General features: G+C 44.3%; 1 protein-coding gene across 2 annotated transcripts; it reads left to right on the plus strand.

The window, feature by feature from the left end:
• The first annotated feature begins 1,289 nt into the window (after nucleotides 1–1,289).
• hdlbpb (high density lipoprotein binding protein b) lies at nucleotides 1,290–25,380 on the plus strand. 2 transcript variants are annotated; one of them, XM_023832519.2, is made up of 28 exons: nucleotides 1,290–1,400; nucleotides 5,329–5,413; nucleotides 5,874–5,965; nucleotides 6,332–6,480; nucleotides 6,573–6,788; nucleotides 7,081–7,287; nucleotides 9,327–9,542; nucleotides 10,096–10,302; nucleotides 11,407–11,514; nucleotides 11,599–11,703; nucleotides 11,846–11,924; nucleotides 12,088–12,227; nucleotides 12,553–12,657; nucleotides 12,756–12,869; nucleotides 12,980–13,066; nucleotides 13,156–13,287; nucleotides 14,786–15,004; nucleotides 15,147–15,368; nucleotides 17,467–17,685; nucleotides 17,842–17,980; nucleotides 18,103–18,230; nucleotides 18,508–18,612; nucleotides 18,796–18,930; nucleotides 20,364–20,507; nucleotides 21,637–21,816; nucleotides 22,246–22,362; nucleotides 22,477–22,617; nucleotides 22,712–25,380. In XM_023832519.2, the coding sequence occupies exons 3-28, from the start codon at nucleotides 5,890–5,892 to the stop codon at nucleotides 22,802–22,804; spliced, it is 3,783 nt and encodes a 1,260-aa protein (XP_023688287.1). In that variant the 5' UTR covers nucleotides 1,290–1,400; nucleotides 5,329–5,413; nucleotides 5,874–5,889; the 3' UTR covers nucleotides 22,805–25,380. The 2 variants fall into 2 exon arrangements, 1 of the variants encoding a protein (XP_023688287.1); XR_002840701.2 differs by lacking the exons at nucleotides 22,246–22,362; nucleotides 22,477–22,617; nucleotides 22,712–25,380 and adding an exon at nucleotides 21,207–21,407 and having other exon boundaries at nucleotides 21,637–21,774.
• Nucleotides 25,381–25,636: the final 256 nt, after the last annotated feature.

The following is a 25,636-nucleotide window of genomic DNA, read 5'->3' on the forward strand; positions in this document are numbered from 1 at the left end:
TTCTTGCCTTGGACTTGCATCTCAACCATGATGTATCTCAGCCTCGTGCTGCATACAGGGCCAGTTGCCTGGGAGTAGTTGAAGTTAAGTGCCTTGCTGAAGGGCCCAGCAATGATATAATTACTCTGCAACCCATGGGCTTGGAACACAAAACCTTCTAAATATAGACACTGATTACTAAGATGCTGAGCTGCACACCAGCCCACAGGTGAATGGATTTTATTTTAAGCAGAAATACAAAACCATAAGACTACCAAGAAGTAGACATGAATTTCACATTATCTGTACTAAAAAGTGCAAGTAAAATTACATATTTAACAAAAATAATGTGAAAAGTGATCTAAACATTTATCTTGAAATAAATTATAATTATATACAATTTAATAATTATCAACTAATTTTAGAGACTCAAAAATGAATGTACTTTCTGAAGAAAGGCTTTAAGACATAATTGATAATACTTTTATGAAACTACCCAGCCCTGGAGGTGTTGGGCAATGATACTGTTCACTGAGTCATTATACCAACCAAGTTTGTATAATTAAAAAAAATCCAGTAGTAATTAGAACATTAGAAGTATTTGGAATTTTTGGTTGGAATAGAAATAGTAGCTGTATTGGACTAGCAACACTTTTGGTGATATTTTGACATTTTAAGATTGTTCATACAATTTTGGACTGGTCAGTTCACAAGTCTTGCAGCTTTGTTTTCAGATTGAAGGCAGTTGAACTAGACATTTTCCTAGCATTTTGGTAAGGAATTAATTTTGTAAATAGGTCTACTAAGAATGCTTGTGGAAATTCCGGCAGTATCTCAAATTTGTATTATTTTGATTATATTGTAGTATTATACCTTTATTGCAGTTTCAGAATGGTTTAACTGTGCTGTGATGATAAAACGGTGATATCGTGTTATTGTGAATATTATCCTAGTACTGGTACTAGGCCTACATTTCTTTTTGAATGGAAAGTAGTTCCGGTCAAATGGTTGACAACACTAACAAAAAATTCTTAAGTTGCACTATTTGTAATAGTTCGCCGTTTTGGGCATACGGCTGTGTGAAGTAGTGTTGCACATTTGAGCATCTTATAATGTATGCATTGAACAGAAGAAGCCGTCATGCATTAAACATGAATTATTTGGGATATTTTGAAGTTAACTTGATTTGTGACTCAAAAGGCTGTATTTCTGGGAATTACATCAATGAGTAAATACTGCGGCGTTCTCGTGGAGGAAGGAGTAGTACCCTTACTGACGTCGCGGGTAGCATCGCACGTCAATATGCGTGGAATCACTGCGCGGCTCGAGGCTGAGCGCGAGCGCGTGCGCGTGTTTGGGTGTTCGCAGCGGTCGCTGTCTGGCGGGGAGTCTCGGCCAAGCTGGACGTTTCTTTGCTGAAGGTGAGGCAGCCGCTGCCTTTTTTCTAACTTCACTTCACTCGAGTCACTTACTTAGCCTGTTGTCATATCCGGCGTCCAACAGCGTCGGACTCAGTACCCGGTGCAGTCCCCAGCTAGACAGGTATAGCACGAAGTGATGTAGCGGGTTAGCGGAGTTAGCATTTAGCCAGCGACGTTAATCAGGCGGCTGGGGTTTTAAGGTTGGGCCCGAAGGCGGACAGAGACAGTATACTAATATCAGATAATGACCCCAGTTTTTATAGCGAGCACAATCCTAATGTTTTTTATTTTCTATGCTGTAAGATGTCTAGGTATTATTTTAGGACTAATGCCTCCCGAGGATGTGCTTGCAGTCTAGTTAGATTGCGACCATTCTCCATGGCTAGCTAGCTTCGTGAGTGGCGAGGGACGAGGTAGTGTAGCAGGGTGTTGATTTTTTTGTCTTTTTCGATAGCAGAGGTGTTGTTATATTATTTGTCTGATTTTTGGAAAACATTCCTAGTTTCCTTAAGGCACATCTTTCATGTTAGTGCCATTCACACTTACGCCAGTCATGTTGCTTGTCGGTTAGCTTTAGTTCAGCGTGTAACCTTGCGTCATCGAGTAGGTGCGATTAAAATGTTGGTGCTGCAAGTTTCTGGGTTTTGTGTGCGTCGTTTTCTTAAGGCATGCTTTTTAAATTGTCAGTCAATCATACTGTGCATTCCTGCCGGTGATGACGATTGTGTACGAATGGTGTCAGATCATGGGCGTTGAGATAATACATTGGAACCGTGACATACTGACGGATGCTGAATTAAGGGCTCGATATATTGATGCTTCGATGTACAATTGAACAAAATTCCTGAGCTGCATTAAGGGATGGACATATTGAGTAGTCTGACACACCTCATCAGCGTGCTCTAGCGTGTGAAAGAAACAGCTGGCGCTGTCCATGGTGGCGAACTGGAGGGTTCTCACTGCAGCTGCTGTTCATGTTATGCTCACAATATTTTAACGTGCTCGTTATACTGCAGTCTAATGTAGTATTTTGCATGTGTCTTTTTAAAGCTTCATGTAGTTCTTTCCTTTTTAAAATGTACCTCTTTTGGTTGTGGAATACACGTTTTCAGTTACTTTTGTGGGTTCAAGCACGGAAATCCTTCCAGAAATAAATGGACGTGACCAATAGTTATTTCCTCTAAACGCGTTTATTTTACTGTTTAAGCTGGACTGTTTGTTTAACGGAAGAGAAACTGATGTGCACAAAAACGATCATTCTTAAAGGTGCGTCTCAATATGAACCTCTGTCTTACTAAAGAGAATGTACTTTAACTGGAAAAATATGCAATTATTGTAAATGTAATAATGTATTAGTATAGTATCTGCTGGAAAGTAATATGGTAAAAGTATATTTTTTAAAAAAGAATATATTCTGCTGGATCTAACAATGTTTGCTACAATTGTATAACATTTATTTTAATTCAAGGGCAATTGACAATGATGTAGTGCCTGTGTGGTAATATAGTGTAGTATAGCTGTTGTACTACTAAAGTATTTTGTTTTTGCTCTGTATTTGTGTGTGTGAGACAGAGGGGGCTGCCAGCATTGTGGAGTTTATAGTGTCATATTGTAGCCGTCCCCACCCCCACAAGAAAATCTCATTTTACACTCTATGTGCCAACATAAGTTTTCAGCTGCTAAAGGACTGAAAACATGGACTCTGTCAGTCTAGTGGTAGCACCGGGACGCTTTCTTTGTTTGCCCCACCAGAAACGCTGCAGTCCGTGCTGTAGGCTGGACTTGAAGGTAGGCCATATTGGGTCATAAAGCAGGCAAAGCTTATCCTCTGCTGCAGCAGTGAGGATTCCTCTTGGGTGGGATTATTCCTTAACGCCCAGCAGAGGCACCAATTAGCCTGGTTGTCCCCTGAGTGTCAGAATGAGGCTATCCATAGCTGCGTCCTTTTCTGTAACTTCCCAGCTGACGGTGTGGGGACACCTGGGGACCCGAAACATTTAACCCTCTGTGGAAGTGACTGCAAGAAAGCTTGTTTGTTGTTCTCTGCTGCAGTGTGCATGTGTCAGTGTGTCTGTGTATAAGATAAAGGTATAACCATCAAAGGGATCATAATCAGGGCTAAATTGTCTCTACAGATGATTGTTGGTTTGTGTCTAGCTGCACTCTTCCCATGAATTTCAAAGGAGTCAAATGGCTCCTCAGAACTTGAGGTGCAAATCAGTTCAAATACAGACCTATCACCAGCTTGAAATGAAATGATCCATTGTTTGCCATTTGCAAATTATTATGCTTCTTTTCACATATCCATCTTGCTTTCCTTTGAGAAGCTTGGGGTCTAAGCGCAGGGTCAAGCCACTTATCTAGTGCCCCTGGAGCATTTTAGGGGATTAAGGGTCTTGCTCAAGGGCCAGTGTGACTATTTGGCTGAGGGCGGGGCTTGAACCCATAACCTTCCAATCACAGGCACAGATGCTTAACCCACTGAGCCACACATCATGCATTCTTGTTATGGTTTGGTTCCTCCCATTTTTTTTCTTTAACCCCCAGTCATTTTGTTTTTTCATCTCATCCTACTTTCTGTGTTACATTGTATTTGTTTTTATACAATATATTTACATTTGGATTTTATTTACAGATTGAAACACAACTGTTAGTATTTCTTCTCTTTCCAAATTTGGTCTACAGATGTTTGACTTGCAGTTGTAAATATGCAGCCAGTAGACCTTGGCAGGCAAGTAGCATTGATAACGTGCACCAGCAATCCTGCTATAATGGAAATTGAGGCCAGTTGTGATATTCCAGCAAATCAGCTGGTTAATGAGCTGAAGTAGGTGTGGCATACGGATATTCCATTAACACCTGTGACAGGAGGAGGCGGAGCCATTTCTGTCTCTGCTTGCGCTGTCAGGATTCATAATTAACAGAGCTGATTGGACTGTCTGCAACAACTCAAAGTACTGCTGAAATTAGCAGTGACCTTTTGGTGGGCTTGCTGATCCAGGCCATGATTCATACACATTTGGATGATAACATAACTGCAACAGGACATTGCTAATAAACATCTTTCCGTGGAGTACTTTGTCTTTCACTTTCAATTACTGCAGGCTGGGCTGTATTCTAATACTAAAAGAGCCTTTTATTTTCAAAGAAAATGCTTATATGCATAATGTAATATTTTGAATGACATTGTGTGTGTATATGTTTTCAGGTTTTGCTAAAAAAAAAAGTATTGAATTTTATTAGATAAGAAGATTTTACTTTTTGTGCATGATATGAAAATAAGGTGTTTAATGTGTGGTGTTACATACAATCATCCATCCATCCATCCATCCATTTTCTATACTGCTGTATCCGTCTGGGTCACGGGGAAGCTGGAGCCAATCCCAGCATCTACATACAATCAGTGAAGTTTAAATAGATCAGTTTAACATCTATTGCCACCCATGACACTATTAAAATATTTGAGATATTAGTTGGATTTACAATCACCATGATGATGGTATTCTGCAGCTCATTAAATTTATGGTCTTACAAAAAGTATAACTTTAAGGCTGTGGCAAAGTACGTTATCCTTTTGCTTTGCTTTTCCGATCTTAATTAAGCGTTTCTTCCAAAACACTCAGGTTTATTTATGCAGTGGAAGCTTTAATATTAAAGTCATGCTTTAATGAGTATTTTACCGCATCAAAATGGGTATTCATGCTTGGCCTTTGGATTTTTTTCAAATCAAGTAGTATTTGCAAGTAAGGGGTAATTGCCAGTAAAAGGAAGCTTCCATAAAAATAGGATGACTTGAATGATAGCTATGTTAGCAAACACTGTCCCCAACTGTCAGGGTCCTTCATGAACTCTAAGCTTGTGTTCGTTTGAAATTGCAATGGTATGTGTGGTCTCCCCTTTGAGTTATTGTAATGACTCTTCTACACAGTGTGCACACACACAAGGACAGACACTGAAGCTCCTTCGGTAGCCTCCTTCAGGACGGACCTTTCTGGCAACTGACCCTTTTGCAGGTGGGTGTCTTTGAGCAGCGTTGGGAAACACAAGAGTTCTCAGTGGTTGTTGGGTGCCAGTTACGACACTGGACATGAGTTCTGATAGATCTAGAATAAAGCTTTGAGTTACACACTTTTTGTTTTAGAGCAGTAAAGGTACTATATAATTGATGAAAGTGTTACATAAAAACTGCGTTGAATTTTGACCTCATCCAGAGTTCTGAGGAATGCAATGGGAGACAGGCATGGCTGTTTAACCATTATTTGTGTGAAAAGTCATTAAAAACATGTTTGTTTTGGTAATGTGAGAACCACACCCGACAGGGTTGGTTTTGTCCCCAGGATCCATCCCTCATCTCTGAGCGGTGTTGTTTGTTACAAGTCCCCAGCCCCTCACTCATGCTGTGTGCATCTGCTCTCTGTGGGGAGGGGGTTTGTGCCCAGAGCTGTAACCTCCCCCCACCCCTCTCCCTCATAGCGGACACGTTTAAACAATGAGCTCAGTGGCCGTGTTGACCCCGGAGAGCTTCGCTGAACATCGCAGTGGACTCAGGGACGAGGAAATTACAGGTAATGGTAGCTGAGCTGGTGTCCATGGCGACAGTCCGGCTGATAGGAGGAAATGTGCTAATTTGAGCTTAATAGCTGGGAAGGTCAGTCTGTGTATGTTGTTTTCGCAAGCACAGCGATGTTTGGGAAGTGCTGGGCTATCAGCATGTGTTCTTTTCCTAACACTGGCTCCTGTATGGTTCGACGGAACAGTCCATTTATTAGGGGTTTGATTTGCACTTGCTCAGGCTCTCTCTTCTTACACCCCTTGGTTGTACCTGGATCAGGGCCTCAGATTTCAGATTGTAGCCTTTAGGGTAAAACACCAGTTAAAACAGAATTGAGGAAAGGCAACAACTTGGAGCTGTACACATTATCTCCCTGCAGGGGGCGCTCCAGAAGATGAGGCCTATATCCCCACCTACCTGGAGGCTTTCCCCCCTCTCCCAGAGAAGGGCACCCCTGGGGAGAAGTCTGGCGAGCTCACAGGGGCCTGGAATCGAATCCGGCCTATTAAGGCCTCCGTCATCACGCAAGTGAGGCCCAGTAGCCAAGGCAACCCCTACTCGGTCACCTGACAGTTTTTTGTGCCATTCCCTCCCTGTCCATGTGTTTCTTGCTTCGTCAGGTGTTCCATGTTCCCCTGGAAGAGCGGCGCTACAAGGACAACAGTCAGTTTGGTGAGGGTGAGGAGGCCAAGGTGTGCCTGGATATCATGCAGAAGACGGGGGCCCACATAGAACTGTCTCTGGCTAAGGACCAGGGCCTCTCCATCATGGTCACTGGCAAACTGGACTCCGTCATGAAGGCTCGCAAGGAAATTGTAGCGCGGTTGCAGACTCAGGTATGTCTGGAGGTCCAGTATGGAGGTGGTGGTGGGGAGCATATTTAGGAGCTTTACAGACCCAACTCCAAGAGTAGCCCACATATACTGCTGTTGATGTTTAATGTGCATCTCAAGGTGTCTTCAAGGAGTGCCTGCCCCTCATGTGCATCATCAGAGCGCGTTTCAGGGGGAGCATCATTTAGTGTATCACCTCATGTTCCAGTAATCTGCACTTACTGGAGTCCCTACATGCCCCAACAGCAGTGTCAGAGTTTTGTGTGTCATGACGCTCTTCCCTGTTGGCCCACAGGCCTCAGCTACAGTTGCTATCCCAAAGGAGCATCACCGCTTTGTCATTGGAAAGAACGGGGAGAAGCTGCAGGAGCTGGAGCTGAAGACGGCCACCAAGATCGCCATCCCGCGCCCTGATGACCCCTGCGCCAACATCCGTATCACGGGCACCAAGGAGGGCATTGAGAAGGCCCGCCATGAGATCCTGCTCATCTCTGCAGAACAGGTCAGGGTTCAAAGGTCAAATATCAGGATAGGCAAACAGATAGGAGTCTCTATAGGAACAAAGATGGTATTCTTAGGGCTGGTTTATACTTGGTGTTCGCGATGCGTACGCTTACACGACCCAAGCTGGTCAGAAAAACCAGAGATCAGGATAGCATAAAAGAAAAGTGTTTTGTATATTATACTAGGGCAGGTATTGGAAAATTTCTAAGTAAATCAAAAAAGGAGTTCAACATAAATTTCTCAAAAATGTCTATGAGTGATTTAAACTGCAAGGATGAAAATGATTGACGTGGAGAGTGTGCATGCAGAGCTCGTGCAAAAGAAGTGGAGGTAAATTAAAAAATTTTAAACATATACTAGATAATTTTGATAAGTATCATTAACATTGCAAAGCCTGCTAAGTTTTGTTTCCTATGACAGAATATAAATGTTTCTGTGAATTGTAAATTATAACATAAATGCATCTTATTATGATAATTTCTACATCCCAGAACAGTATTGAAAAATAACATTATGAAAATACCTTATACCGAGGAATAATATCCATTCAGTTGACCCAGCTGACTATTGCTATCCTTGCGGTATTACAATTGCATATGCATAATTTGTAATGTTGATAATAACGCCCAGCTCTGCTTAGTATTTTTTGTTTTGTAGCATTGCTCTGTCTTGGTAATTGTGTGTATTTTGCAGAGAATACATTCAGGCAAGAATTTCATTGTACTTTTTCCATATCAGCGTTTCTCAAACTTATTTGTCCTGGGGACCAGTCATGTCAGGCTTTGGGGCTGCAGGGCCCTGCATAAACAACCCCCCCCCTCCCCCCGCGGATGCGTATCCACATAGATAGATATTATTACTATAGGTAGATAGTATTACTATTATTATTATTGTTATTATTATTACACCACTACCACTACTGTTATTATTACTATTAGTATTATTAGGGCTTATGCCTATGTAAGAACAATATTAAACATGACCTAACAGGAGTGCTTTATTATTATTATATATTATTACCAAGTAAATATATGGATATATAGTAATTAGGCTGTTGTTATTATTATTATCGTTGTTATTATTATTATGTGTATTAGTATAGCGTTAAGAAGAAGTCATCTGATTTATCTTTTAGATGTAACGTGTTTTGTTTCCAAATGCCGGCATAATTTTGGTGGTTTCATAGCCTCGTTACTTAGCATAGCTTGGCAGATGACACAGATTAATTTAATGTATGAAATGTCGTAATTTCGAGTAGATGGGCGATGCTTTTTTGAATCTGGCTCATCCTGTAAGTCGGCATCATTTGATGGACGCTTCCGAAAGAAAGAATCCAGACTCGCCATGATTTATTGACAGCTCTCGTAACGCTTGTGTGTCTGTGAAAAGTTTGGAGTGAATGAGGGTGAGAACACTTTACATTCTAGGATGCTGAAACAAGGGGCGGGATGTGAAGTCAGGGGGCGGGGAGGGGCACGCAGTGACAGCAGCGCTGACATCAGACCTGATCTGACTGAATTTTGATTGGTGCAGAAGCGAGGCTCCACGGACCGGCAGGAACCGTCACAGACCGGCACCGGTCCGCGGCCCATAGTTTGAGAGACGCTGGTCCATATGACACTGCTTTCTTAGCTCTGATTGAATTGGGAAACAGAAGAAACTTAAACTGTAATTAAATTTTGAAAACGCTGCACACAGAGGCACACAATTCTGTTCCGAATATTTTGTCTCTTCCCTCTAAAAATATTCCGTTTGAAATATCTTCTGGATACTCATTCCAAAAAAAAAATAAAATCTGATGAACCGTATATGAAATGTACGGTATATAAACACAGCCAAGTTTACCATGCTGCCCCCAAGACTTTTTGTGTTACCCGCATACGTGTAGCATTAATTCAATGCGTTGCTTCACAAAATATTTTATAGGTCTGTTCATCTGTTTTAATCTTGTCTCCATCTTTTTTTCCAACTCCAACCAAACCCTTATGTTTGTCTTTTCCCCCCAACCTCCTCCTGCTCAACCCCACCAAACCCCAGGACAAACGGGCAGTGGAGCGCATCTCGCTGGAGAAGGCCTTCCACCCGTTCATCGCGGGTGCCTACAATCGGCTGGTACAGGAGTTGAGCCTGGAGACGGGGGCTCGCATCAGCATCCCGCCACCCAGCCTGCCCAAGGATGAGATCGTCATCACGGGCGAGAAGGAGGCGGTGGCCCTGGCCCTCGCACGCATCCGCGCCATCTACGAGGAGAAGGTGAAGGAAGAGCCGCACGTGTGTGGAAAATGGATGAGTGAAGGAACTGGTCAGTTACTGAATGAGATTAGAAGTGAGGAATGACAGAATGAGGGCAGGGGCCCTAATGCTTTGTCCTTATTGTAGTATAGAATAGTAGTAACTCCTAGTCAAGGCAAAAGGATCATCCACTCAGCGCCGTAACATTCAGAAGCAGAATGGAGAGATTAGGAGCTGCATCAGGCAGCAGGATGTGCATTCAGAGTTAATAATATAGTAATATAATAAACATCCATCACCTGACATGGAGGTTGCAGCATAGCATAGAACACCATGGACTGGGGTGTCTGGGTACAGACTGACGAACCCACAGCACACTGAGCTTCCCAACTGTAGTCTCTGCCGCTATTCCTGGAACTGATTGATCTTCATTAACTCCAACAGGCTATCTTCATTGTTTTTGACACTGATATAGAGCTGGTGCAAACGGCATCAGACCAGGATGTGCATATTAATGCAGAGAGACAGATTCATACTCTCATACATTTTCCCCCTCTCTCATTTTTTTCCGCAGAAGCGCAAGACAACAACAATCTCTGTGGAAGTGAAGAAGTCTCAGCACAAGTACATCGTAGGTCCCAAGGGGAACACGCTGCAAGAGATCATGGAGAGCACAGGCGTATCTGTGGAGATGCCGCCACTGGATTCCGACTCGGAGACCATCATCCTGCGCGGGGAGCCTGACAAGCTGGGGCCTGCCCTGACGCAGGTGTACGCAAAGGTGAGAAATACGAGAGCAACATTTATGTACTTGAGCCCATACTCTGGCTGGGCAATGTCTAAAAAAAAATATTTTAAATATTTAAATATTTTAATTTTAAAATATGGTGATAAATCATAATATTGAGTCGTCCAACACCTGTCACCCCCGCCCCACACACACATACACACACACACACACAAGCATGCATTCACCTGGCAGTAAGCAGACCTTATGCTGATATTTTTTGCACAATGCTGATAGTTTTTTCATCTCTGTGGAGTAAGTGAAATAAATAAATTTAACAGTAACTTAGCACAAAAGATTCTGTTCCAAATCTATGAGTTAAAAGGTAATAGCTATGTTAAAAAAAAATCAGAAACCTAGGCTGAACCAAAAGTAAGAATTTTTTATCTTGCTTTGTGTGTAGCCCTGACAAAGGTGTAAAATGCCTATGTAATTTGTCACGGTCAGGTATTAATATTTGGTCTGTTGTCGTTGATTACCAATAATATTATCAAATTGCTCAATTCTAGCCCATACACAACATTTTCATGCACAACACAGCCACTGTTTTCTTCTCCTTGCCCATGAATCCCATTTTTCTTCAAATTAAAATTGAACTGCACAAGAAATGGTTTGTTAGCTTTATTCATCATGTGACCGATGTCCTTCACACCCAAAGGAAAATAGACTGCTGTGAATCTTTTGTTCTGAAAATGACATTTCTGCTTCCGTTTTATTGAAAGTCTGTGGAGACAGTTCTGCAATATAAGCACTTGGTTTTTTGTTATGTTCTGTGTATCGGTGTTGTTGGCTTTTAAAAACATTATTTAGGTAGGTGTCTTTCCTATGAATCCTTGATACTTTGGCATGGTTAAAGTTTGGTTTACATAATTCTGCCATGAAACTGAATATCAACTGTGAGTCACACGTGAAGTATCAAAGGTGATATATTTTATTAATGTTTGTTGTAGTTTTGTTCAGATCATTTTTTTGTTTACCATAGATTTTTCTATTGGTATGACATGGGTTGTTGGATTGGAGGCATCTCTGTCTGGGCATGGGCTGGAGGTGGCCGGTACTCGGTGGGAAGTCGACGTCTCTCTGTTGTATCCAATCCAGGCAAAGAGCGTGATGGTGGTTGAGGTGATGGCCCCAGCCTGGCTGCATCGCTTTATCATCGGGAAGAAAGGTCAGAATATCAGCCGCATCACGCAGCAGCTGCCCAAGGTGAGGATGTGCAGTGGTGGAGTGTTGGTGGTGGTGTGGGGGGGGGGTGTGACCTCTGAACTCCAACCTCTGACCTGTGCACAGGTGCACATTGAGTTCACGGATGGGGAGGAGAGGATTAGCCTGGAGGGCCCCACGGAGGAGGTGGAACAGGCACAGGCCCAGATCCAGGAAATCATCAACGACTTGGTGAGAGGAACCTGTGCTGTGTTTTGTGATACAGGGAGCTACAGGCAGTTTGTAACCTGCCAAACGCTTCAGTAATTCTCATTAAATGGAATTGTCACACTTCTGTCACCCGTGAGTAAGATGCTTCTCATGCTGCTCACAGCTAGTAAAGATGGACTACACTGAGGTCAACATCGACCAGCGCTTCCACCGGCATCTGATTGGCAAGAACGGGGCGAACAGTGAGTACCAGCAAGCACACATGCACCGTGCACACGCACACACACACACACACACACACACAGGACAGTGTGTGCACGGAGCTCCCTCAGTGTCTGAAGTTACATGTGTGTCACTACACTTACACAGAATGGCTCAGCAGATAGTGTTACCTTCAAACTGCAGTTAACCGGATCAAGGAGCAGTACAAAGTTTCTGTGAGGATCCCTCAAGACACGGAGCGCAGCGGGCTGGTGCGCATTGAAGGGGACCCCCAAGGCGTACAGCTGGCACGGCGAGAGCTCATCGACATGGCCCAGCGCATGGTGAGGGGGGCATCACTGATATGGCGCAATGGATTGGTGAGGGCAGGGATTGAGGGCAAATGGGTCACTGGCAGGGGCCATTTGATGGTAAGATTGGGCTGTGAGAAGAGGATGTTGCCCAGGACATGGTGGGGGAGGGGGGACATTGACATGGCCCAGCAAATGGTAAGAATATGATGGGCGTCAGACATTGGGGTAGAATGACAGCTAGCAGAAGGGACAAAAATAGTGGATGTAAGCAGTAAGATCAGATTCTACTATGAAGGATCTCTTTGTTTCTCTCTGACCTCCCCACTCCTTCCCTTTGATGGTCCTGCTCCTACAGGAGAATGAGCGCACCAAGGACCTGATCGTGGATCAGAAGTTCCATCGCACCATCATCGGGCAGAAAGGAGAGAAGATCAAAGAAGTGCGGGACAAATTTCCTGAGGTATCTAGCCCAAATGCCAGCCCCCAACCCTTCATCTTTCCCGAACTCTTACTTGGAACAGGAAGCTGGGCATTGTACTGATGTCCTCCCTGTCCTAGGTTATCATCAATTTCCCCGATCCATCCCAAAAGAGTGACATTGTACAGCTGCGTGGGCCCAAGAACGAAGTGGAGAAGTGCTCAAAGTTCTTACACAAGCTCATAGCTGATCTGGTACAAGCCAGGCGCCGCCGTCCCAGAATGCCGTGTGGTATGCAGAACTCAACTCTCCCATTGGCCAATATACAGAGAGCCACTCTCATTGCTCTCTCCTCTTTGTGCAGATTGAAAACAGCTTCTCCATATCCGTCCCCATATTTAAGCAGTTCCATAAAAACATCATTGGGAAAGGGGGTGCCAACATTAAGAAGGTGAGTGTGCCTGGGAAAAGTATGCAAACACGGTCACATACAGATTTGAAGAGATCTCAGCTGCATCTTCTTGTGGTCCTGCCATGCAGATCCGTGAGGAGACCAACACCAAGATTGACCTGCCCACAGAGAACAGTGACTCTGAGATGATTGTCATCACGGGTCGGAGGGCCAACTGCGAAGCCGCCCGTGAGCGTATCCTGGCCATCCAGAGGGAACTGGTAAGATGCAGGAGCACTGCAGCAAGGCTGTGTGAGGACCCCACTCAAGAGAGCATGTTATGCACATTACCCATAATTCCAAGCGAGAATATACTTGTAAAAACAAAGAATGGATGAATTAATGGATTAAACAAGGGTAGTAATATTTAGCTGTATTGGGTTAATTTTGTGTCCATCTGCCTTGAGCTTTAAAAAAGCTGAAATAGGGGGGAAAAAATTAGAAACCCTTGCGACCATATTATAAAATTTGTATTTCTCAGCAGTTCCCGCAGAAGAGGCAAAATTCCCATAGAATCTTAGCTTGTGTTTGTTTAAACACTCTTGTCCAAATTTTGGAAATAGATACAGTGGTACCCCGGTTCTCGAACTCACTAAAACTCAAATTTCTTGGAAGTCGAACAAACCAGTTTGACCTAGAACTCGATCTGAATATCAGAAGTCGAACCGTGAACGCTGACCTAATATAAATTGTATGCGCCAGGAAATGAGTCATACTACAATGCAATTCTTACTTGAATGCCTTCTTCACAGATTGGGCGATTAACCAAATAAAGCAGCGCAACATTACAGTAACTAACAATAAATAAACCACTAACTTACGTGTACTATTAGAGCATTTATGTCATTTATTTAAACTTTATTTTACCAGGTAAATTAACTGAAAACCAGTTCTCACTGCTTTACGTGATATTCAGAAGAAATAGCAGATTACGCATCGGAACTGCCTGGGATACAAACGTCATGCATGTAACTAAACTCTTCAGCCAATAAGGGCAAAGGTGTGTCGTCACGGAGGCGGTTCCAGTTTGTGCAGCCGGGTGAGAGGTTGCAATGCATCTAACCGTAATGCATTGCGTCAGGATCAGAATGCGTTGCTTTAAGCCAGCGCTGTAAGCAAGTCGAATGCACCCAATGACCGGACTGGGGAAACAAACTGAAATGCGGACTTAATACAGAGGACTAATGACAACAACCAGAAACAGCCAATCACATGGGGATCCCACACGAGGTTAACGAGGGGGCGTGGCACACGGAAGGAGCAGACGATCGGGGCAGGACAGGGGTAATGTTGGTATAAGATCTTTATCGTTTTGGAAGCCATTAAGAAAAAAATGCTCTGGTTTTATCTTGCTCATTTTGTGTTTAAATGCTAAAAAAAAAAAACATATTTAGGTGTAATTTTGGGGGGCCAGGAACCAATTAATTGGTTTTCCATTATTTCTTATGGGAAAAATTCGATCAGAACTCAAACTTTTTAGGATTTGTTCCGGAGTCCGGAACGGATTAAGTTCGAGAACCGAGGTACCACTGTATTTTAAATATATCACATACGGGAACATGGGTAAGATGCCCTCTTTTTTTATCTACAATGTTTAAAAATGTTTCTCTGCTATTTCATGTTTAACGTTTTGTTTTGGCTTGTGCCACCTCTTTTACTTAGACAGCCTGTAGCCTAGTTTCTGTCACCCACGCTCCCCTTCTGTGTGATGGCCGACAGGCAAACATCCAGGAGATGGAGGTAACCATCCCTGCCAAGCTGCACAACTCGCTGATCGGATCCAAGGGCTGCCTGGTGCGCTCGGTCATGGAGGAGTGCGGGGGCGTGCACATACACTTCCCCTCTGAGGGCTCTGGGTCCGATCGGGTCACCATCCGGGGGCCTGCCGGCGAGGTGGAACGAGCCAAGAAGCAGCTGCTGCAGCTGGCTGAGGAGAAGGTGAGCGAGAGTCCAGGGAGGGAGGGAAAGCGGAGAAAGGGATGCGCCGAAGGTGCCGCATGCTGTAAATTATGACTGCGGCGCATGCCCCCGTCACACCTGCTGCTCTTTTTAACCCCTGACGTGCCACGACTCTATCCAGCAAATCAACAACTTCACAGTGGAGCTGTCGGCCAAGCCTGAGTACCACAAGTTTTTGATCGGCCGCGGTGGGGCCAACATCCGGCGCGTGAGAGACCGCACGGGGGCCCGCATCATCTTCCCCTCACCAGATGACCCCGAGCAGGAGCTCATCACCATCGTGGGCCGCGAGGAAGCCGTGCGGCTAGCCCAGAAGGAACTGGAGGCCCTCGTCAAGAGCCTGGTATGGAGAGGGGCATTGTGGGCCGCGCCGTGTGAGCATCTCATTTAGTGTGTTGGCACTGTAAAGGCATGTGGAGCACACAACCTGGTTGTGGCAAAAATGATGAAAGCGTAGTGTTCTTTATTAGCAGAGGTGGATTTCAGGTCTAGAGAGTACAAATCCAGACCAAGTTCTTGTTTCAACCAACCTGGTAAGTACTCTGTAACTGTGACTCTTTATACTCAACAAAATCCTGGTCTGGATTTGTACTCTCTGGACCTGAAATATCCCCCTCTGTTTATTAGCCATAGCACTGTCATAGCTTTATGTATATACAGTATCAGTCAAAAGTACATTTGCTGGCAATTTGCATATTTTCCTATTTTATATCCAGAAAGTTGTCTTGGATTCCTCAAATACCCACCATTTGTCTTTATAATAGCTTCACAAACACAAGTCATTTGGTTAAGTTTTGACAGGAAATCACCCAACATGCCTTGCCTGTTTTTCACCAGCCATTCAGAGACATAGGGAACCTGTGGGTTCTCCAAATTATCCCAAAGTTCTGTGGGTTTGAGGTCTGGAGACTAGACAGTTGAGGTCTTGAGTGGTCCTTCACTTTTCTTCCCACACAGTTTGGAGGTGTGTTTCTGGTGGTTATCTTGCTGAAGACAGATGTACTGCCCATCAGCTGTAATCCTTGAAATCCTAGAAAGAAGCTATGATAAGCATGCAGGTTGAGATTATGGTGGATTTGATAAATATCACCACCTGTTACCAGCAAAGCTGCATCAGACCTTGACACATGCAGAACTCATGCTGTAATGCTTTCTGTCTTACAAATACACACAGGTTGGACCCAAATATTTCAAATTTTGATTCATGAGTGAGTTGGGAACCCCTGCATTAGTCCACATGGCAGGCTTCCACTATATTTAATAAACAGCTGTATTTTGTTTAAGATTTAGATAACATGTCTTCAGGCAGATGGCTAGTACTGTATTTTGTAGGTTTATCTTTTAGCTGATACCGGATCTGTGTATGATAGGGCTGCACAATTTGAAAAAGGTGATCTCATTTCTAAATAACACATCACCTGGATCAAAACAAGAACTCCTACTTTTCCCCAGAGAATCTCAAACATCCCATAATTCTGCATTCTCTTTAAAGGGTGCTTTCCCACTGCACCAGGTACCTTACTTTTGGTACTACAGGAAAGTACTGGCATTGAATGACATCACAGTGGGAGGCGGGGTATTTTGTACTGAATTTGAAAAATTACTGTATATTATAGGGCTGGCTGATGTGTGATACCAACATCGCATGTTGTGCATATGCAATTCTTACATCGCCACTCAGCTAGATTAAAATCAGACTTTTTCTTACTTTCAATTCTGTCTACGGACATTATAGCACAGGGAGTTTCACTAAAGCATTTTTACTCTGTAATAGGAAAAAAAAATATCAAGTTTTGCAATTTTAATTATTGTCCCTTTTCAAGATCATGTAGTATATGTTTAAAAATCAGTTTAAAGTTTACCTCCGCTGCTTTTGCATGAGCGCTGCATGCATTCTCTGAGACAATCATAATCATTTTCATCTTTGCTGTTTAAATCACTAGATGGGTTTTTGAGAAATTGATGTTGCACTCATTTTTTGCTTTATAAATAGCCCAATATTATAGAAATTACTTAATTTTTTTTTTAATGCTATCCTGATCTCTGGTTCTTCCGACCAGATCACAGCTAAAGCTTGGGTCACTTCATTTGTCCATGCATCAATTATTTATTTATTTATTTTTAACCTCATTTATTGTTGTCATGTTTTCCTTTTGCAGTTTGAGAGCAATTCACTTTTTTTCAGTATTGTGCAGCCCTAGTTTATGATCTCTGCAAAAAATTTTATGTTTGTTCCTCTGTACAGGTAAGGGTGTGCAAATATGTGTTGTGTTACAAGGCATGAATGTGGATGAGCGTTGATGCGGTGAATCATGTGGTTATTGGTCAGTGCAATTCGCTACTAAATTCTGATAGGCTGTTGTTTATAGAGATTTGTTGCCATGGCACCAAACTCTCCAATCACACAATGATGCTGTCTGTGGCCCTGTTGGGCGTTTCAGGACGACGTGATCGAGGACAGCATGGTGGTGGACCCCCGGCACCACCGCCACTTTGTGTGCCGGCGTGGCCAGGTGCTACGGGAGATGGCAGAAGAGTATGGGGGCGTGGCCGTCAGCTTCCCGCGTACGGGCGCCCACAGCGACCGTGTCACGCTCAAGGGGGCCAAGGACTGCGTAGAGGCGGCCAAGAGACGCATCCAGGAGATTATTGAAGACCTGGTATGCCCCTCTGTCTGTGTGTGTGTCTATGTGTAAGGGAAATTATGGGTTAAAAACCCATGTTGGGGGGACAGCCATGTTGGCAAGGGTATGTCATGAAAATAAATCACTTTCAGGGTGTCAGTAAACATGTCACCTCTCCCCTCCCACCACCAGGAGGCACAGGTGACAGTGGAGTGTGCTATTCCCCAGCGGTACCATCGAGCCATCATGGGCCCCAAGGGCTCACGGATCCAGCAGATCACCCGCGAGCACGAAGTGCAGATCAAGTTTCCGGAGAGGGACGAGACAGCAGGTGCGTCGATCTGCCGCCAGCCTGTCCCCTTGCTGTCCATGGTCACCACTGCAGTGATGTGGTCCCCTTTATTTGAGTTTAAAAAGCTGACTACTCTGTTGTTGCCTTGGTTACGTGCCCAGGGGCGGACCCCTCGGCACAGGAGAATGGAGACGCCAGCCCAGAGGCAGAGTTTGTCCCGCGAAAGGGTGACATCATCACCATCTGTGGACGATCAGAGAAGTGTGAGATGGCACGGGCAGCCCTGCTGGTATGCTCACTCCTATCTGTCAGCGCTGTTCCTTCAGTCTTTCCCGGGCTGTCTTTCTTCCTGTGCCCCCTTGGTTTTCCTTTTCTTAATCTTTGTTCTCTTTATGTTGCATCTCTCATCATCTCTGCAACCTCCAATCCTCCTTTTCTCTGCCTCATTTTATTTTTCTCTCCTTTTCCTTTGCTCCTTCACCGCTGTTCACCATCTTCTCTGCCTTTTCTATTCCTCTCTTCACTCATTCCCTGTTTTCCTTTCATTTCCTTCCCCTGCCCCCCAGGCTTTGGTCCCTGTCACCGTGGATGTGGAAGTTTCCTACGACCTCCATCGCTATATCATTGGGCAGAAGGGCAGTGGGATCCGCAAGATGATGGAGGAATATGAGGTGTGTGAGCTTATGGTTGGTCCTGCAGTATGTCCAAGTCCATACACTACATATACAACATTGGTTTATTGTGTTTCTGAACGTTTTACATTTTCTAAAGACAGTAGTTGTGTGATTACATCTGGCCAAATGCAGCCTGTCTGTGAACAGTATGTGTGTGTACATGTGCTTGGTGCCCTGCAGGTGAATATCTGGGTGCCTCAGCCAGAGCAGCAGTCGGACGTGATTAAGATCACGGGCCAAGTGGCCAATGCGGAGCGTGCTCGCTTGGGGCTGTTGGACAGGGTCCGAGAGCTGCAGGCCGAGCAGGAGGACAGGGTAATGAGCACTTCTGGACCTCTGGGGTATGGGGCAGCAGGAGCAGCAGAGACCTCACAGTATAATAGTAGTGTAACAGTACACAGAATACTCGGTCCGGCACAAACAGGAGTTCACGGTGTGTTGCAATTTCGGTGCAGTGGGGAACACAGAGTTCATTTTGAAATGATTTATTATTTAGACTGCAAATGCAAACACAATTAGGAACAGTTTTAAGCCTGAGGCAATGCGTCTGTTGACATGTCTGAATAACAAAACCTAATCATAACAATTGTAATCCTATCTCTACTGCTGAGTATGGTTGCATACCTGTTTTACAAAGCATGCGAGCCGTACCTGAGCCGTGATTGCGATGACATGGTACTGTTTACTTGGGCCGAAAGTGTGACTAAACCGAGCTGTTTGCGTCAACAACATCTGATTAAACTAAATTATTCAACTATTAATAATGATTATTCATTATTAATAGTATTGCACATCATTCCGAAAAATTTGAATTTGAACATTTTTCAACTTCGTACTTAAAAACATAAAATTCAACAGCTAAATGGAATGGATTTGTAATGCAAATTTCCGCAAGCAAATGCTAATTCTGCTAACGTTTGATACTTGCATAACAGGACTGGTTGCACAGACATGATAGCGGAAATTAGCACACAGTATAAAACACATAGTAAATCATGATGTACACCGTGCGAACAGTAAATAAGCATCTCTTTAGTTTTCCGTCACTTTCACTCTCCAAACTCGGCAATGCTTTTACCAAGCTGACCCTTCTGCAGTGGAAAACTGAAGCGAGCTGGAACCGCGCTATAAGTAGTGCCATAACTTGCAGAGGCTGTTTCTGCCTTGCTGTGGTCATACCCACACTTAAATAATGTTGTTTTAAATGAGTTAGCATGTTGCATGTGTTTCCAGCAACATATCCAAACTTGGTATAGTAGAGCTGTTGGTATAGTAGAGCTGTTGGTATAGTAGAGCTGTTGGTATAGTAGAGCTGTTGGTATAGTAGAGCTGTTGGTATAGTAGAATTTGGTCTTTTTCAGCTACTCTCCCTCCAGTGCTGGTGTATTTTTTTGGGAAACCAAAATGTTCCCAGACCAGCACTAGCTGTAACCAACTCAGTCACAAATGGTTGGTTTGTTTTGTTTGGAATGTTTTGAAGATCTACTTGTGAATTTGGGTTCCCTGTAAATAAATATATTCATTTCATTTTGCGTACCAAACTGAAAATAGTGTAACTGAACTGCACATGACGAATAAGTGTACTGTTACAACCCTACTGTATTGATGGGGCAGAGGTGGAGTTTCAAACCTCACAGTATCGAAGCAGGGGATTGAGGTGGAGTATCAGACGAAATAGTGTTTTATGTATTTCCGGTTTCTCTCAACTTATAACAGACGTATGAAATTAATTCTGTTCCTCTGCCCAGGCGCTGCGTAGCTTCAAGCTGACCCTGTCCGTTCACCCTAAATACCACCCCAAGATCATTGGCCGCAAGGGAGCTGTCATCTCCCAGATCCGCAAGGACCACGACGTCAACGTGCAGTTCCCTGACAAGGGTGATGAGCAGCAGGTCTGACATTGTGTGTGTCATTGTCATCATTGTCGTCATCATTTTCCCACTGCTTATACCAGTGAGGGTCATGTGGCAGCCTGGTGAGAAGGTCAGGTTAGACCTCTCTTTCCAAGGCCACTGGCTCTAGCTTGTTCTGGGAGATCCCCAGATGTTCCCAGGCCAACTTCTCCTAGGTCATTGCCCAGGAGAACATGTCTCCAAAAACCAGGTTGCATCCTTATAAGATATCCAGAGCATTTAGTCTGACTCCTCTTGATGTGAAGGAGCAGCAGTTGTATTTTGAGATCCTTCTGGATTTTCAAACTCCTCACTATTATATCATGATAACTTCATTATACTCGCGACCCGGTTCTTTGGTTATTACCCAGGCCCATGACCAAAGATGGGGATAGAGTTGTAGATTAACTACTAAACTGTCATGTCTCATTCTTATGACTAAGCTCCTGCTTTACTGTCACAGACCTCCTCAGTGGCCACAAAACTGTCAGTCACTGGACCAGTCCGCCTGTCGATCTCACATTCGCTATTACCATCACTTGTGAACAAGATCCAGAGGCAGTTAAACTCTTTCACCAAGGGTGGACTCTCCTACCTGAAAGGAACATTCTGCTCTTTTGTGAGAAAGTAGCATCAGCTCAGATTTGGAGGTGCTGATTCTCACCCCAGGTGCTTCACAATGATCCTCAAACTGCTCAGGTGTGTGCTGGAGGTCCTGGTTGGATGATACCAGAAGAACAACATCCTCAGATAGCAGGGATGCCACCTCTAGCCCTCCGTACTGGATTCCAGCCACGACGTTGTGTTGATGTCCTGTCCTAAAAAAACACAAACAGAAGTGGGGAAAAAAGAAGCACCTTTGATGGAGGCCAACTTCAGATATCTCAGATTTCTTGTCAAGTACGCAGACATAACTTGCCTTGCCCAAGTGTTCAAAGCACATATAGACTGTTATCAAATTCACTCAAACCCTCACATAGCTATGAAGTGAGAAGTTATGAACTTTTTCCACAACCAGGCGGGAATCCGCATTGGTTCTCTTGTCTCCGTGTATCTCTGCTCTGTTTTCCTCTGTTGATTCTCCATCTCTCTGTGTTCCACTGCTCTGCTATCCTTCCTCCTTCCCCAGGACCTGATCACGATCTCGGGCTACGAGCGAAATGTGGAGGAGGCCCGCGCAGCCATCGAGAAGCTGGTGTCTGCGCTGGAGGAGATGGTCAGCGAAGACGTGAGGCTGGACCACCGTGTCCACGCTCGCATCATCGGTGCCCGTGGCAAAGCCATCCGCAAGCTCATGGAGGAGTTCAAGGTGCAGTGATTGGGAACAACCAAGTGACAGAAAACTGGGGACTGTTTTATAATGCTGTTTCTTGCTAATGGGGATATCATTGTTGGGTATCTGATCGTTCTTCTCATGATTAATCAGGGAAGGCTGTATAAAGTTTGACTTGGCAGTTGTTTTCAGGTGATTGTTAAATGTATGTCAAAGAAACTGTACTGGTACTCCATTTCCTGGGAGAAAATGAGGTGACATATAGGTTGGTAGATAAAGGGTACAAGAAGTGACTGAAGCGAGTCTGTCACCCTTGATCTTTCTTAATGTGTGACTCAGGTGTAAGTCATGAGCCAAAGTGAGACTATCCCTCGTGTTCCTCCTGTTTGAAATCACATTGACCTTTCCTGCCGTGCCAGATGTGAGTACCCTGACATGGAATCGTTCATTCACATTCCCTCCCAGGTGGATATCAGATTTCCACAGCCTGGCTCTGATGATCCCGACCGGGTCACTGTAACAGGACTTCCTGAAAACGTAGACAATGCCATTGACCACCTGCTCAACCTGGAAGAGGAATATGTGAGTGTTCAAGGCCAGGGGGCACTCTCTCCCTGTGTTGTCTGATGGAGTTTGGGGACCAGTCAAAATGGCTCAGCGTGTGAATGTTAGTCGATGTGGTCTATGTCTCCATAGATGATGAACGTGACAGAGACCGAGACTATGGCCGCATACATGAAGCCCCCATCCCGGGGGGGGGGTGGGGATGATGACGGCAGAGTGTCGGCCAAGGGCTTTGTGGTCCGGGATGCCCCATGGAATGCCCCTGGGAATAAGGTGGGACTGTTTGACAGCACACAAGTGGTGAAGGAGAAAAAGGCATTTAGATGTAAAATGCAATGAAGCTTCTGGTCTGGCTGTGTCTCCCCAGGCTCCCGACATGAGCAGCGCTGAAGACTTCCCCACCTTTGGAGCTGGCGTGGCCCCAAAGCAGACCTCAGCGTGGGGCCCCAAGAAATTCTGAAGGCAGAGGAGATAGACTATACCCAGCTGCTCTTAGCACGCCTGCTCTTCCTCCTCTCCAGGTCCATCTCTCTGTCTCTTTCTCTCTCTCTTCTCTATCTTGGGTGGATCACATTCACCCCATGTCACTCAGGAGGCAAGAGGAACAGAGAATATTTTTCTCCCCTGTATCTCTCTCTCCCCCCGTTAGCACAGTTTCCCTCCAGAGGAACCACCATCCCTTCCACAGTTGTTTCCCCTCATCCCTCTCTGTCTCACTCTTGCTGGAAACGTCAGTCGTTCAGAAATCTGCAAGCAAGCCTTGTGATCATGGCAGTCAGAACCAGACCGTCCACTCTCATTTAGCTTCTGTAGATGTTTTTTAATAAAAAAAAATAAAAATCAATGAGAACAGATAACGGTTATGGTCCGGTTCCAAGAAGGGAGGCTATTTGGAGGCAAGGGAACCAACAGCGGTATTTTGAAAGCTAGCGTTTCTTAATATTTCCAAAAAAAAGTTTTATTCTCTGCTGGAGAAGTGTGCACATAGTCTTTTATTTATTTAAATTCATAGAGTCGCATCGCCTACTGTGTGCAAGGTTTTTGGTCAAGTCTTAAGCTGTCTGGGAATCTGTAGGTATGTCACTACTGAGAAGTCATGGGATTGCTCTGTTTTATTTATTCTTTTGTGAAACTGAATTTTTATTCAAAAAAAAGGTGATCTGGTACCTTGGTATATGAGACCCTATTTTTTTTTTTTTTTTTTTTTAATGCTGTATTTTCGCTCACGTGAAGGACTTGAATTTCAGCCCTGAGTGTGTGCATGTGTGAGGGTGATCTTGGCATTATATTTGGCCCTGGTCCCTTTCTTCTTTTCAGTCCATTCATTTTCTCTCCTGCCCTGTCTGTCAGCTCACTCATTTCACGGGAAGCCATTTTGCTAGTTAAAGCTGAGTTGTGACCCAGAATTCTCAATGAAATCACAGCCTTTGATTAAAAACACTCATCTGGGGTATGTGCCAATATCATGGTGCACAGGGGAAACAAACACGGGGGAAGTGTCATTACTTTCGGTAAAAGGCCGAGTTAACGGCCCTGTCCGGGCCACTTTCCCACATGCTACCATTTCCGAGTGTCTCAGATGGATACTGGGAGATGTCAGCTTGGTGCTTGAGGGCAAAAAACACTCACAGTGGTCAACAGAAGCTCTAGTACATCTTGCTCTCAGCGTTTGTGTCTGGTTTCTTGATTCTCTGCTTCTGTTGGGTGGATGTTGCATCAGGGCAGACCATGAGCAACCAGAGATATAAAGCTTTGCATGGTTCTTGGGGTGAGGAGTCTGTCCAATGGCCCATCATAGGCCCATGTTAGTAGAGCATCCACAGAAACTGACTAAGGTTACCGGACGTTTCCTGACGCTCCTTACCTGTACTTCTCAATTGGTAAGGAGGAGTAGCTTTGTAGACAGTCCTCAGCGTGCTCTAACCTATACGCACAGGTAGTGTCTACAGGCCCTGAAGTGCAAGATGAAACATTGAGCTTAGATATTCCCCAAACCCACATCTTGGTCATGTTCATAAATACTGGTATCCTCTGCTTCAATCCATGGGCACCGACAGTAGTGAACAGTATTGTAGCATCATAAATCTGTTAATCCATGTCACTTTCAGGCCAGTAAAGATTTTAATCCGTCAAGGAGAATTTTGTTAGTAATGAATGAACAAAGGGAAGAAAAAAAAAAATCAAAGGAATAAAACAATGACTGTTGTGTAAGTCTGTGAGTCTGTTAGCTTATATCATAAGTTGTCTACCAGTCTGTGTATGTGTATAAGAGGAAGGAAGCCTTTGTCTTCTGTTGTCATGCACACAGGGGCATGCAGCAAAGCGGAATGTTCTGCAGACTGGACACAATATTAAGTCTCTCTCGACAGTTGTACGTCTTGATCGGTAAGGAATGTTACTCCATGTGACGGCTACCGTCAAACATTCGCAAGGAAGTGGAGCGAAAAAAAGCCATATTCTATGGCTATCTTAATGACCTCTTTGCATACTTAAGCTCACAGTGGGCCAACAAAGAAATGTGCGTAATTCTGGGTGTTCAGTGTCGCGGACAGTCCATTCTGGTCCAGGATGACCTGAGAGTGTAAGCTGCAAAACCAATGGTGGTGCTCACTTACCTTTACCAGGTAATCAGAAACGTAGCTTTGACATGGATAAGCCGTCCCAACCATTAGGTGTTGGGGGGGGGGGGGGGGGGGGGGAGGTCTGCTGCGGTCTAATAAGCTGAAGTATGACGGGTCTCACTCCACCACCAGTCCCTGCCTGTTCCTGCCCATTCAGCCGCATTCATTGTGGGTTTATTCCCCTTCTCACTGTGATGTGATACAGGTCAGATGTCACAGTCATTTCAAAAGTCCTTTTCTCTTTTCCTGATGTATTTTACATTTTGTATTGGGACCCCCCCCCCCCATAAGCTGAAGGTGTAACCCTACAACAGAATATGCAACCACAACACAGGTGGGAAACACTTTCATTTGGTATGCGTGTGCACGTGGCTCTGTGTTTCTATGGATGAATAAAAACGCACAATAAATCCTGTTTCTTTTACATTATTTTGACAGAATCAGACCTTTAGAATCAAAATTTTAATGCTTTAAAGTACCCTCTATGCCCTAAATAATATGGGAGCAGAGCTGGATCTACATGAGGTAGTGTTGCTCATGGCTGTAGTGACAGCTGTTGATGGATGAAGGAAAGGCGCTGGGATACTATTAGCCTTAAAAAAAATTATATATATTGTTATAAAATACTTTGGGAAGATGTGTGAGTAAATATGCAACACTGCAATAAAGTC

Source organism: Paramormyrops kingsleyae, chromosome 10 (genome assembly GCF_048594095.1).
Source record: "Paramormyrops kingsleyae isolate MSU_618 chromosome 10, PKINGS_0.4, whole genome shotgun sequence".
In the NCBI taxonomy this organism is placed as follows: domain Eukaryota; kingdom Metazoa; phylum Chordata; class Actinopteri; order Osteoglossiformes; family Mormyridae; genus Paramormyrops; species Paramormyrops kingsleyae.

What these genes read in the sequence shown, in the direction of transcription:
- hdlbpb (XM_023832519.2), top strand. Translation starts at nt 5,890, where the DNA reads ATGAGCTCAGTGGCCGTGTTGACCCCGGAGAGCTTCGCTGAACATCGC. An exon ending in ACAAGGGTGATGAGCAGCAG is followed by an intron (nt 20,508 to 21,636) that starts GTCTGACATTGT and finishes CTCCTTCCCCAG; the next exon opens with GACCTGATCACGATCTCGGG. An exon ending in AGCTCATGGAGGAGTTCAAG is followed by an intron (nt 21,817 to 22,245) that starts GTGCAGTGATTG and finishes ATTCCCTCCCAG; the next exon opens with GTGGATATCAGATTTCCACA.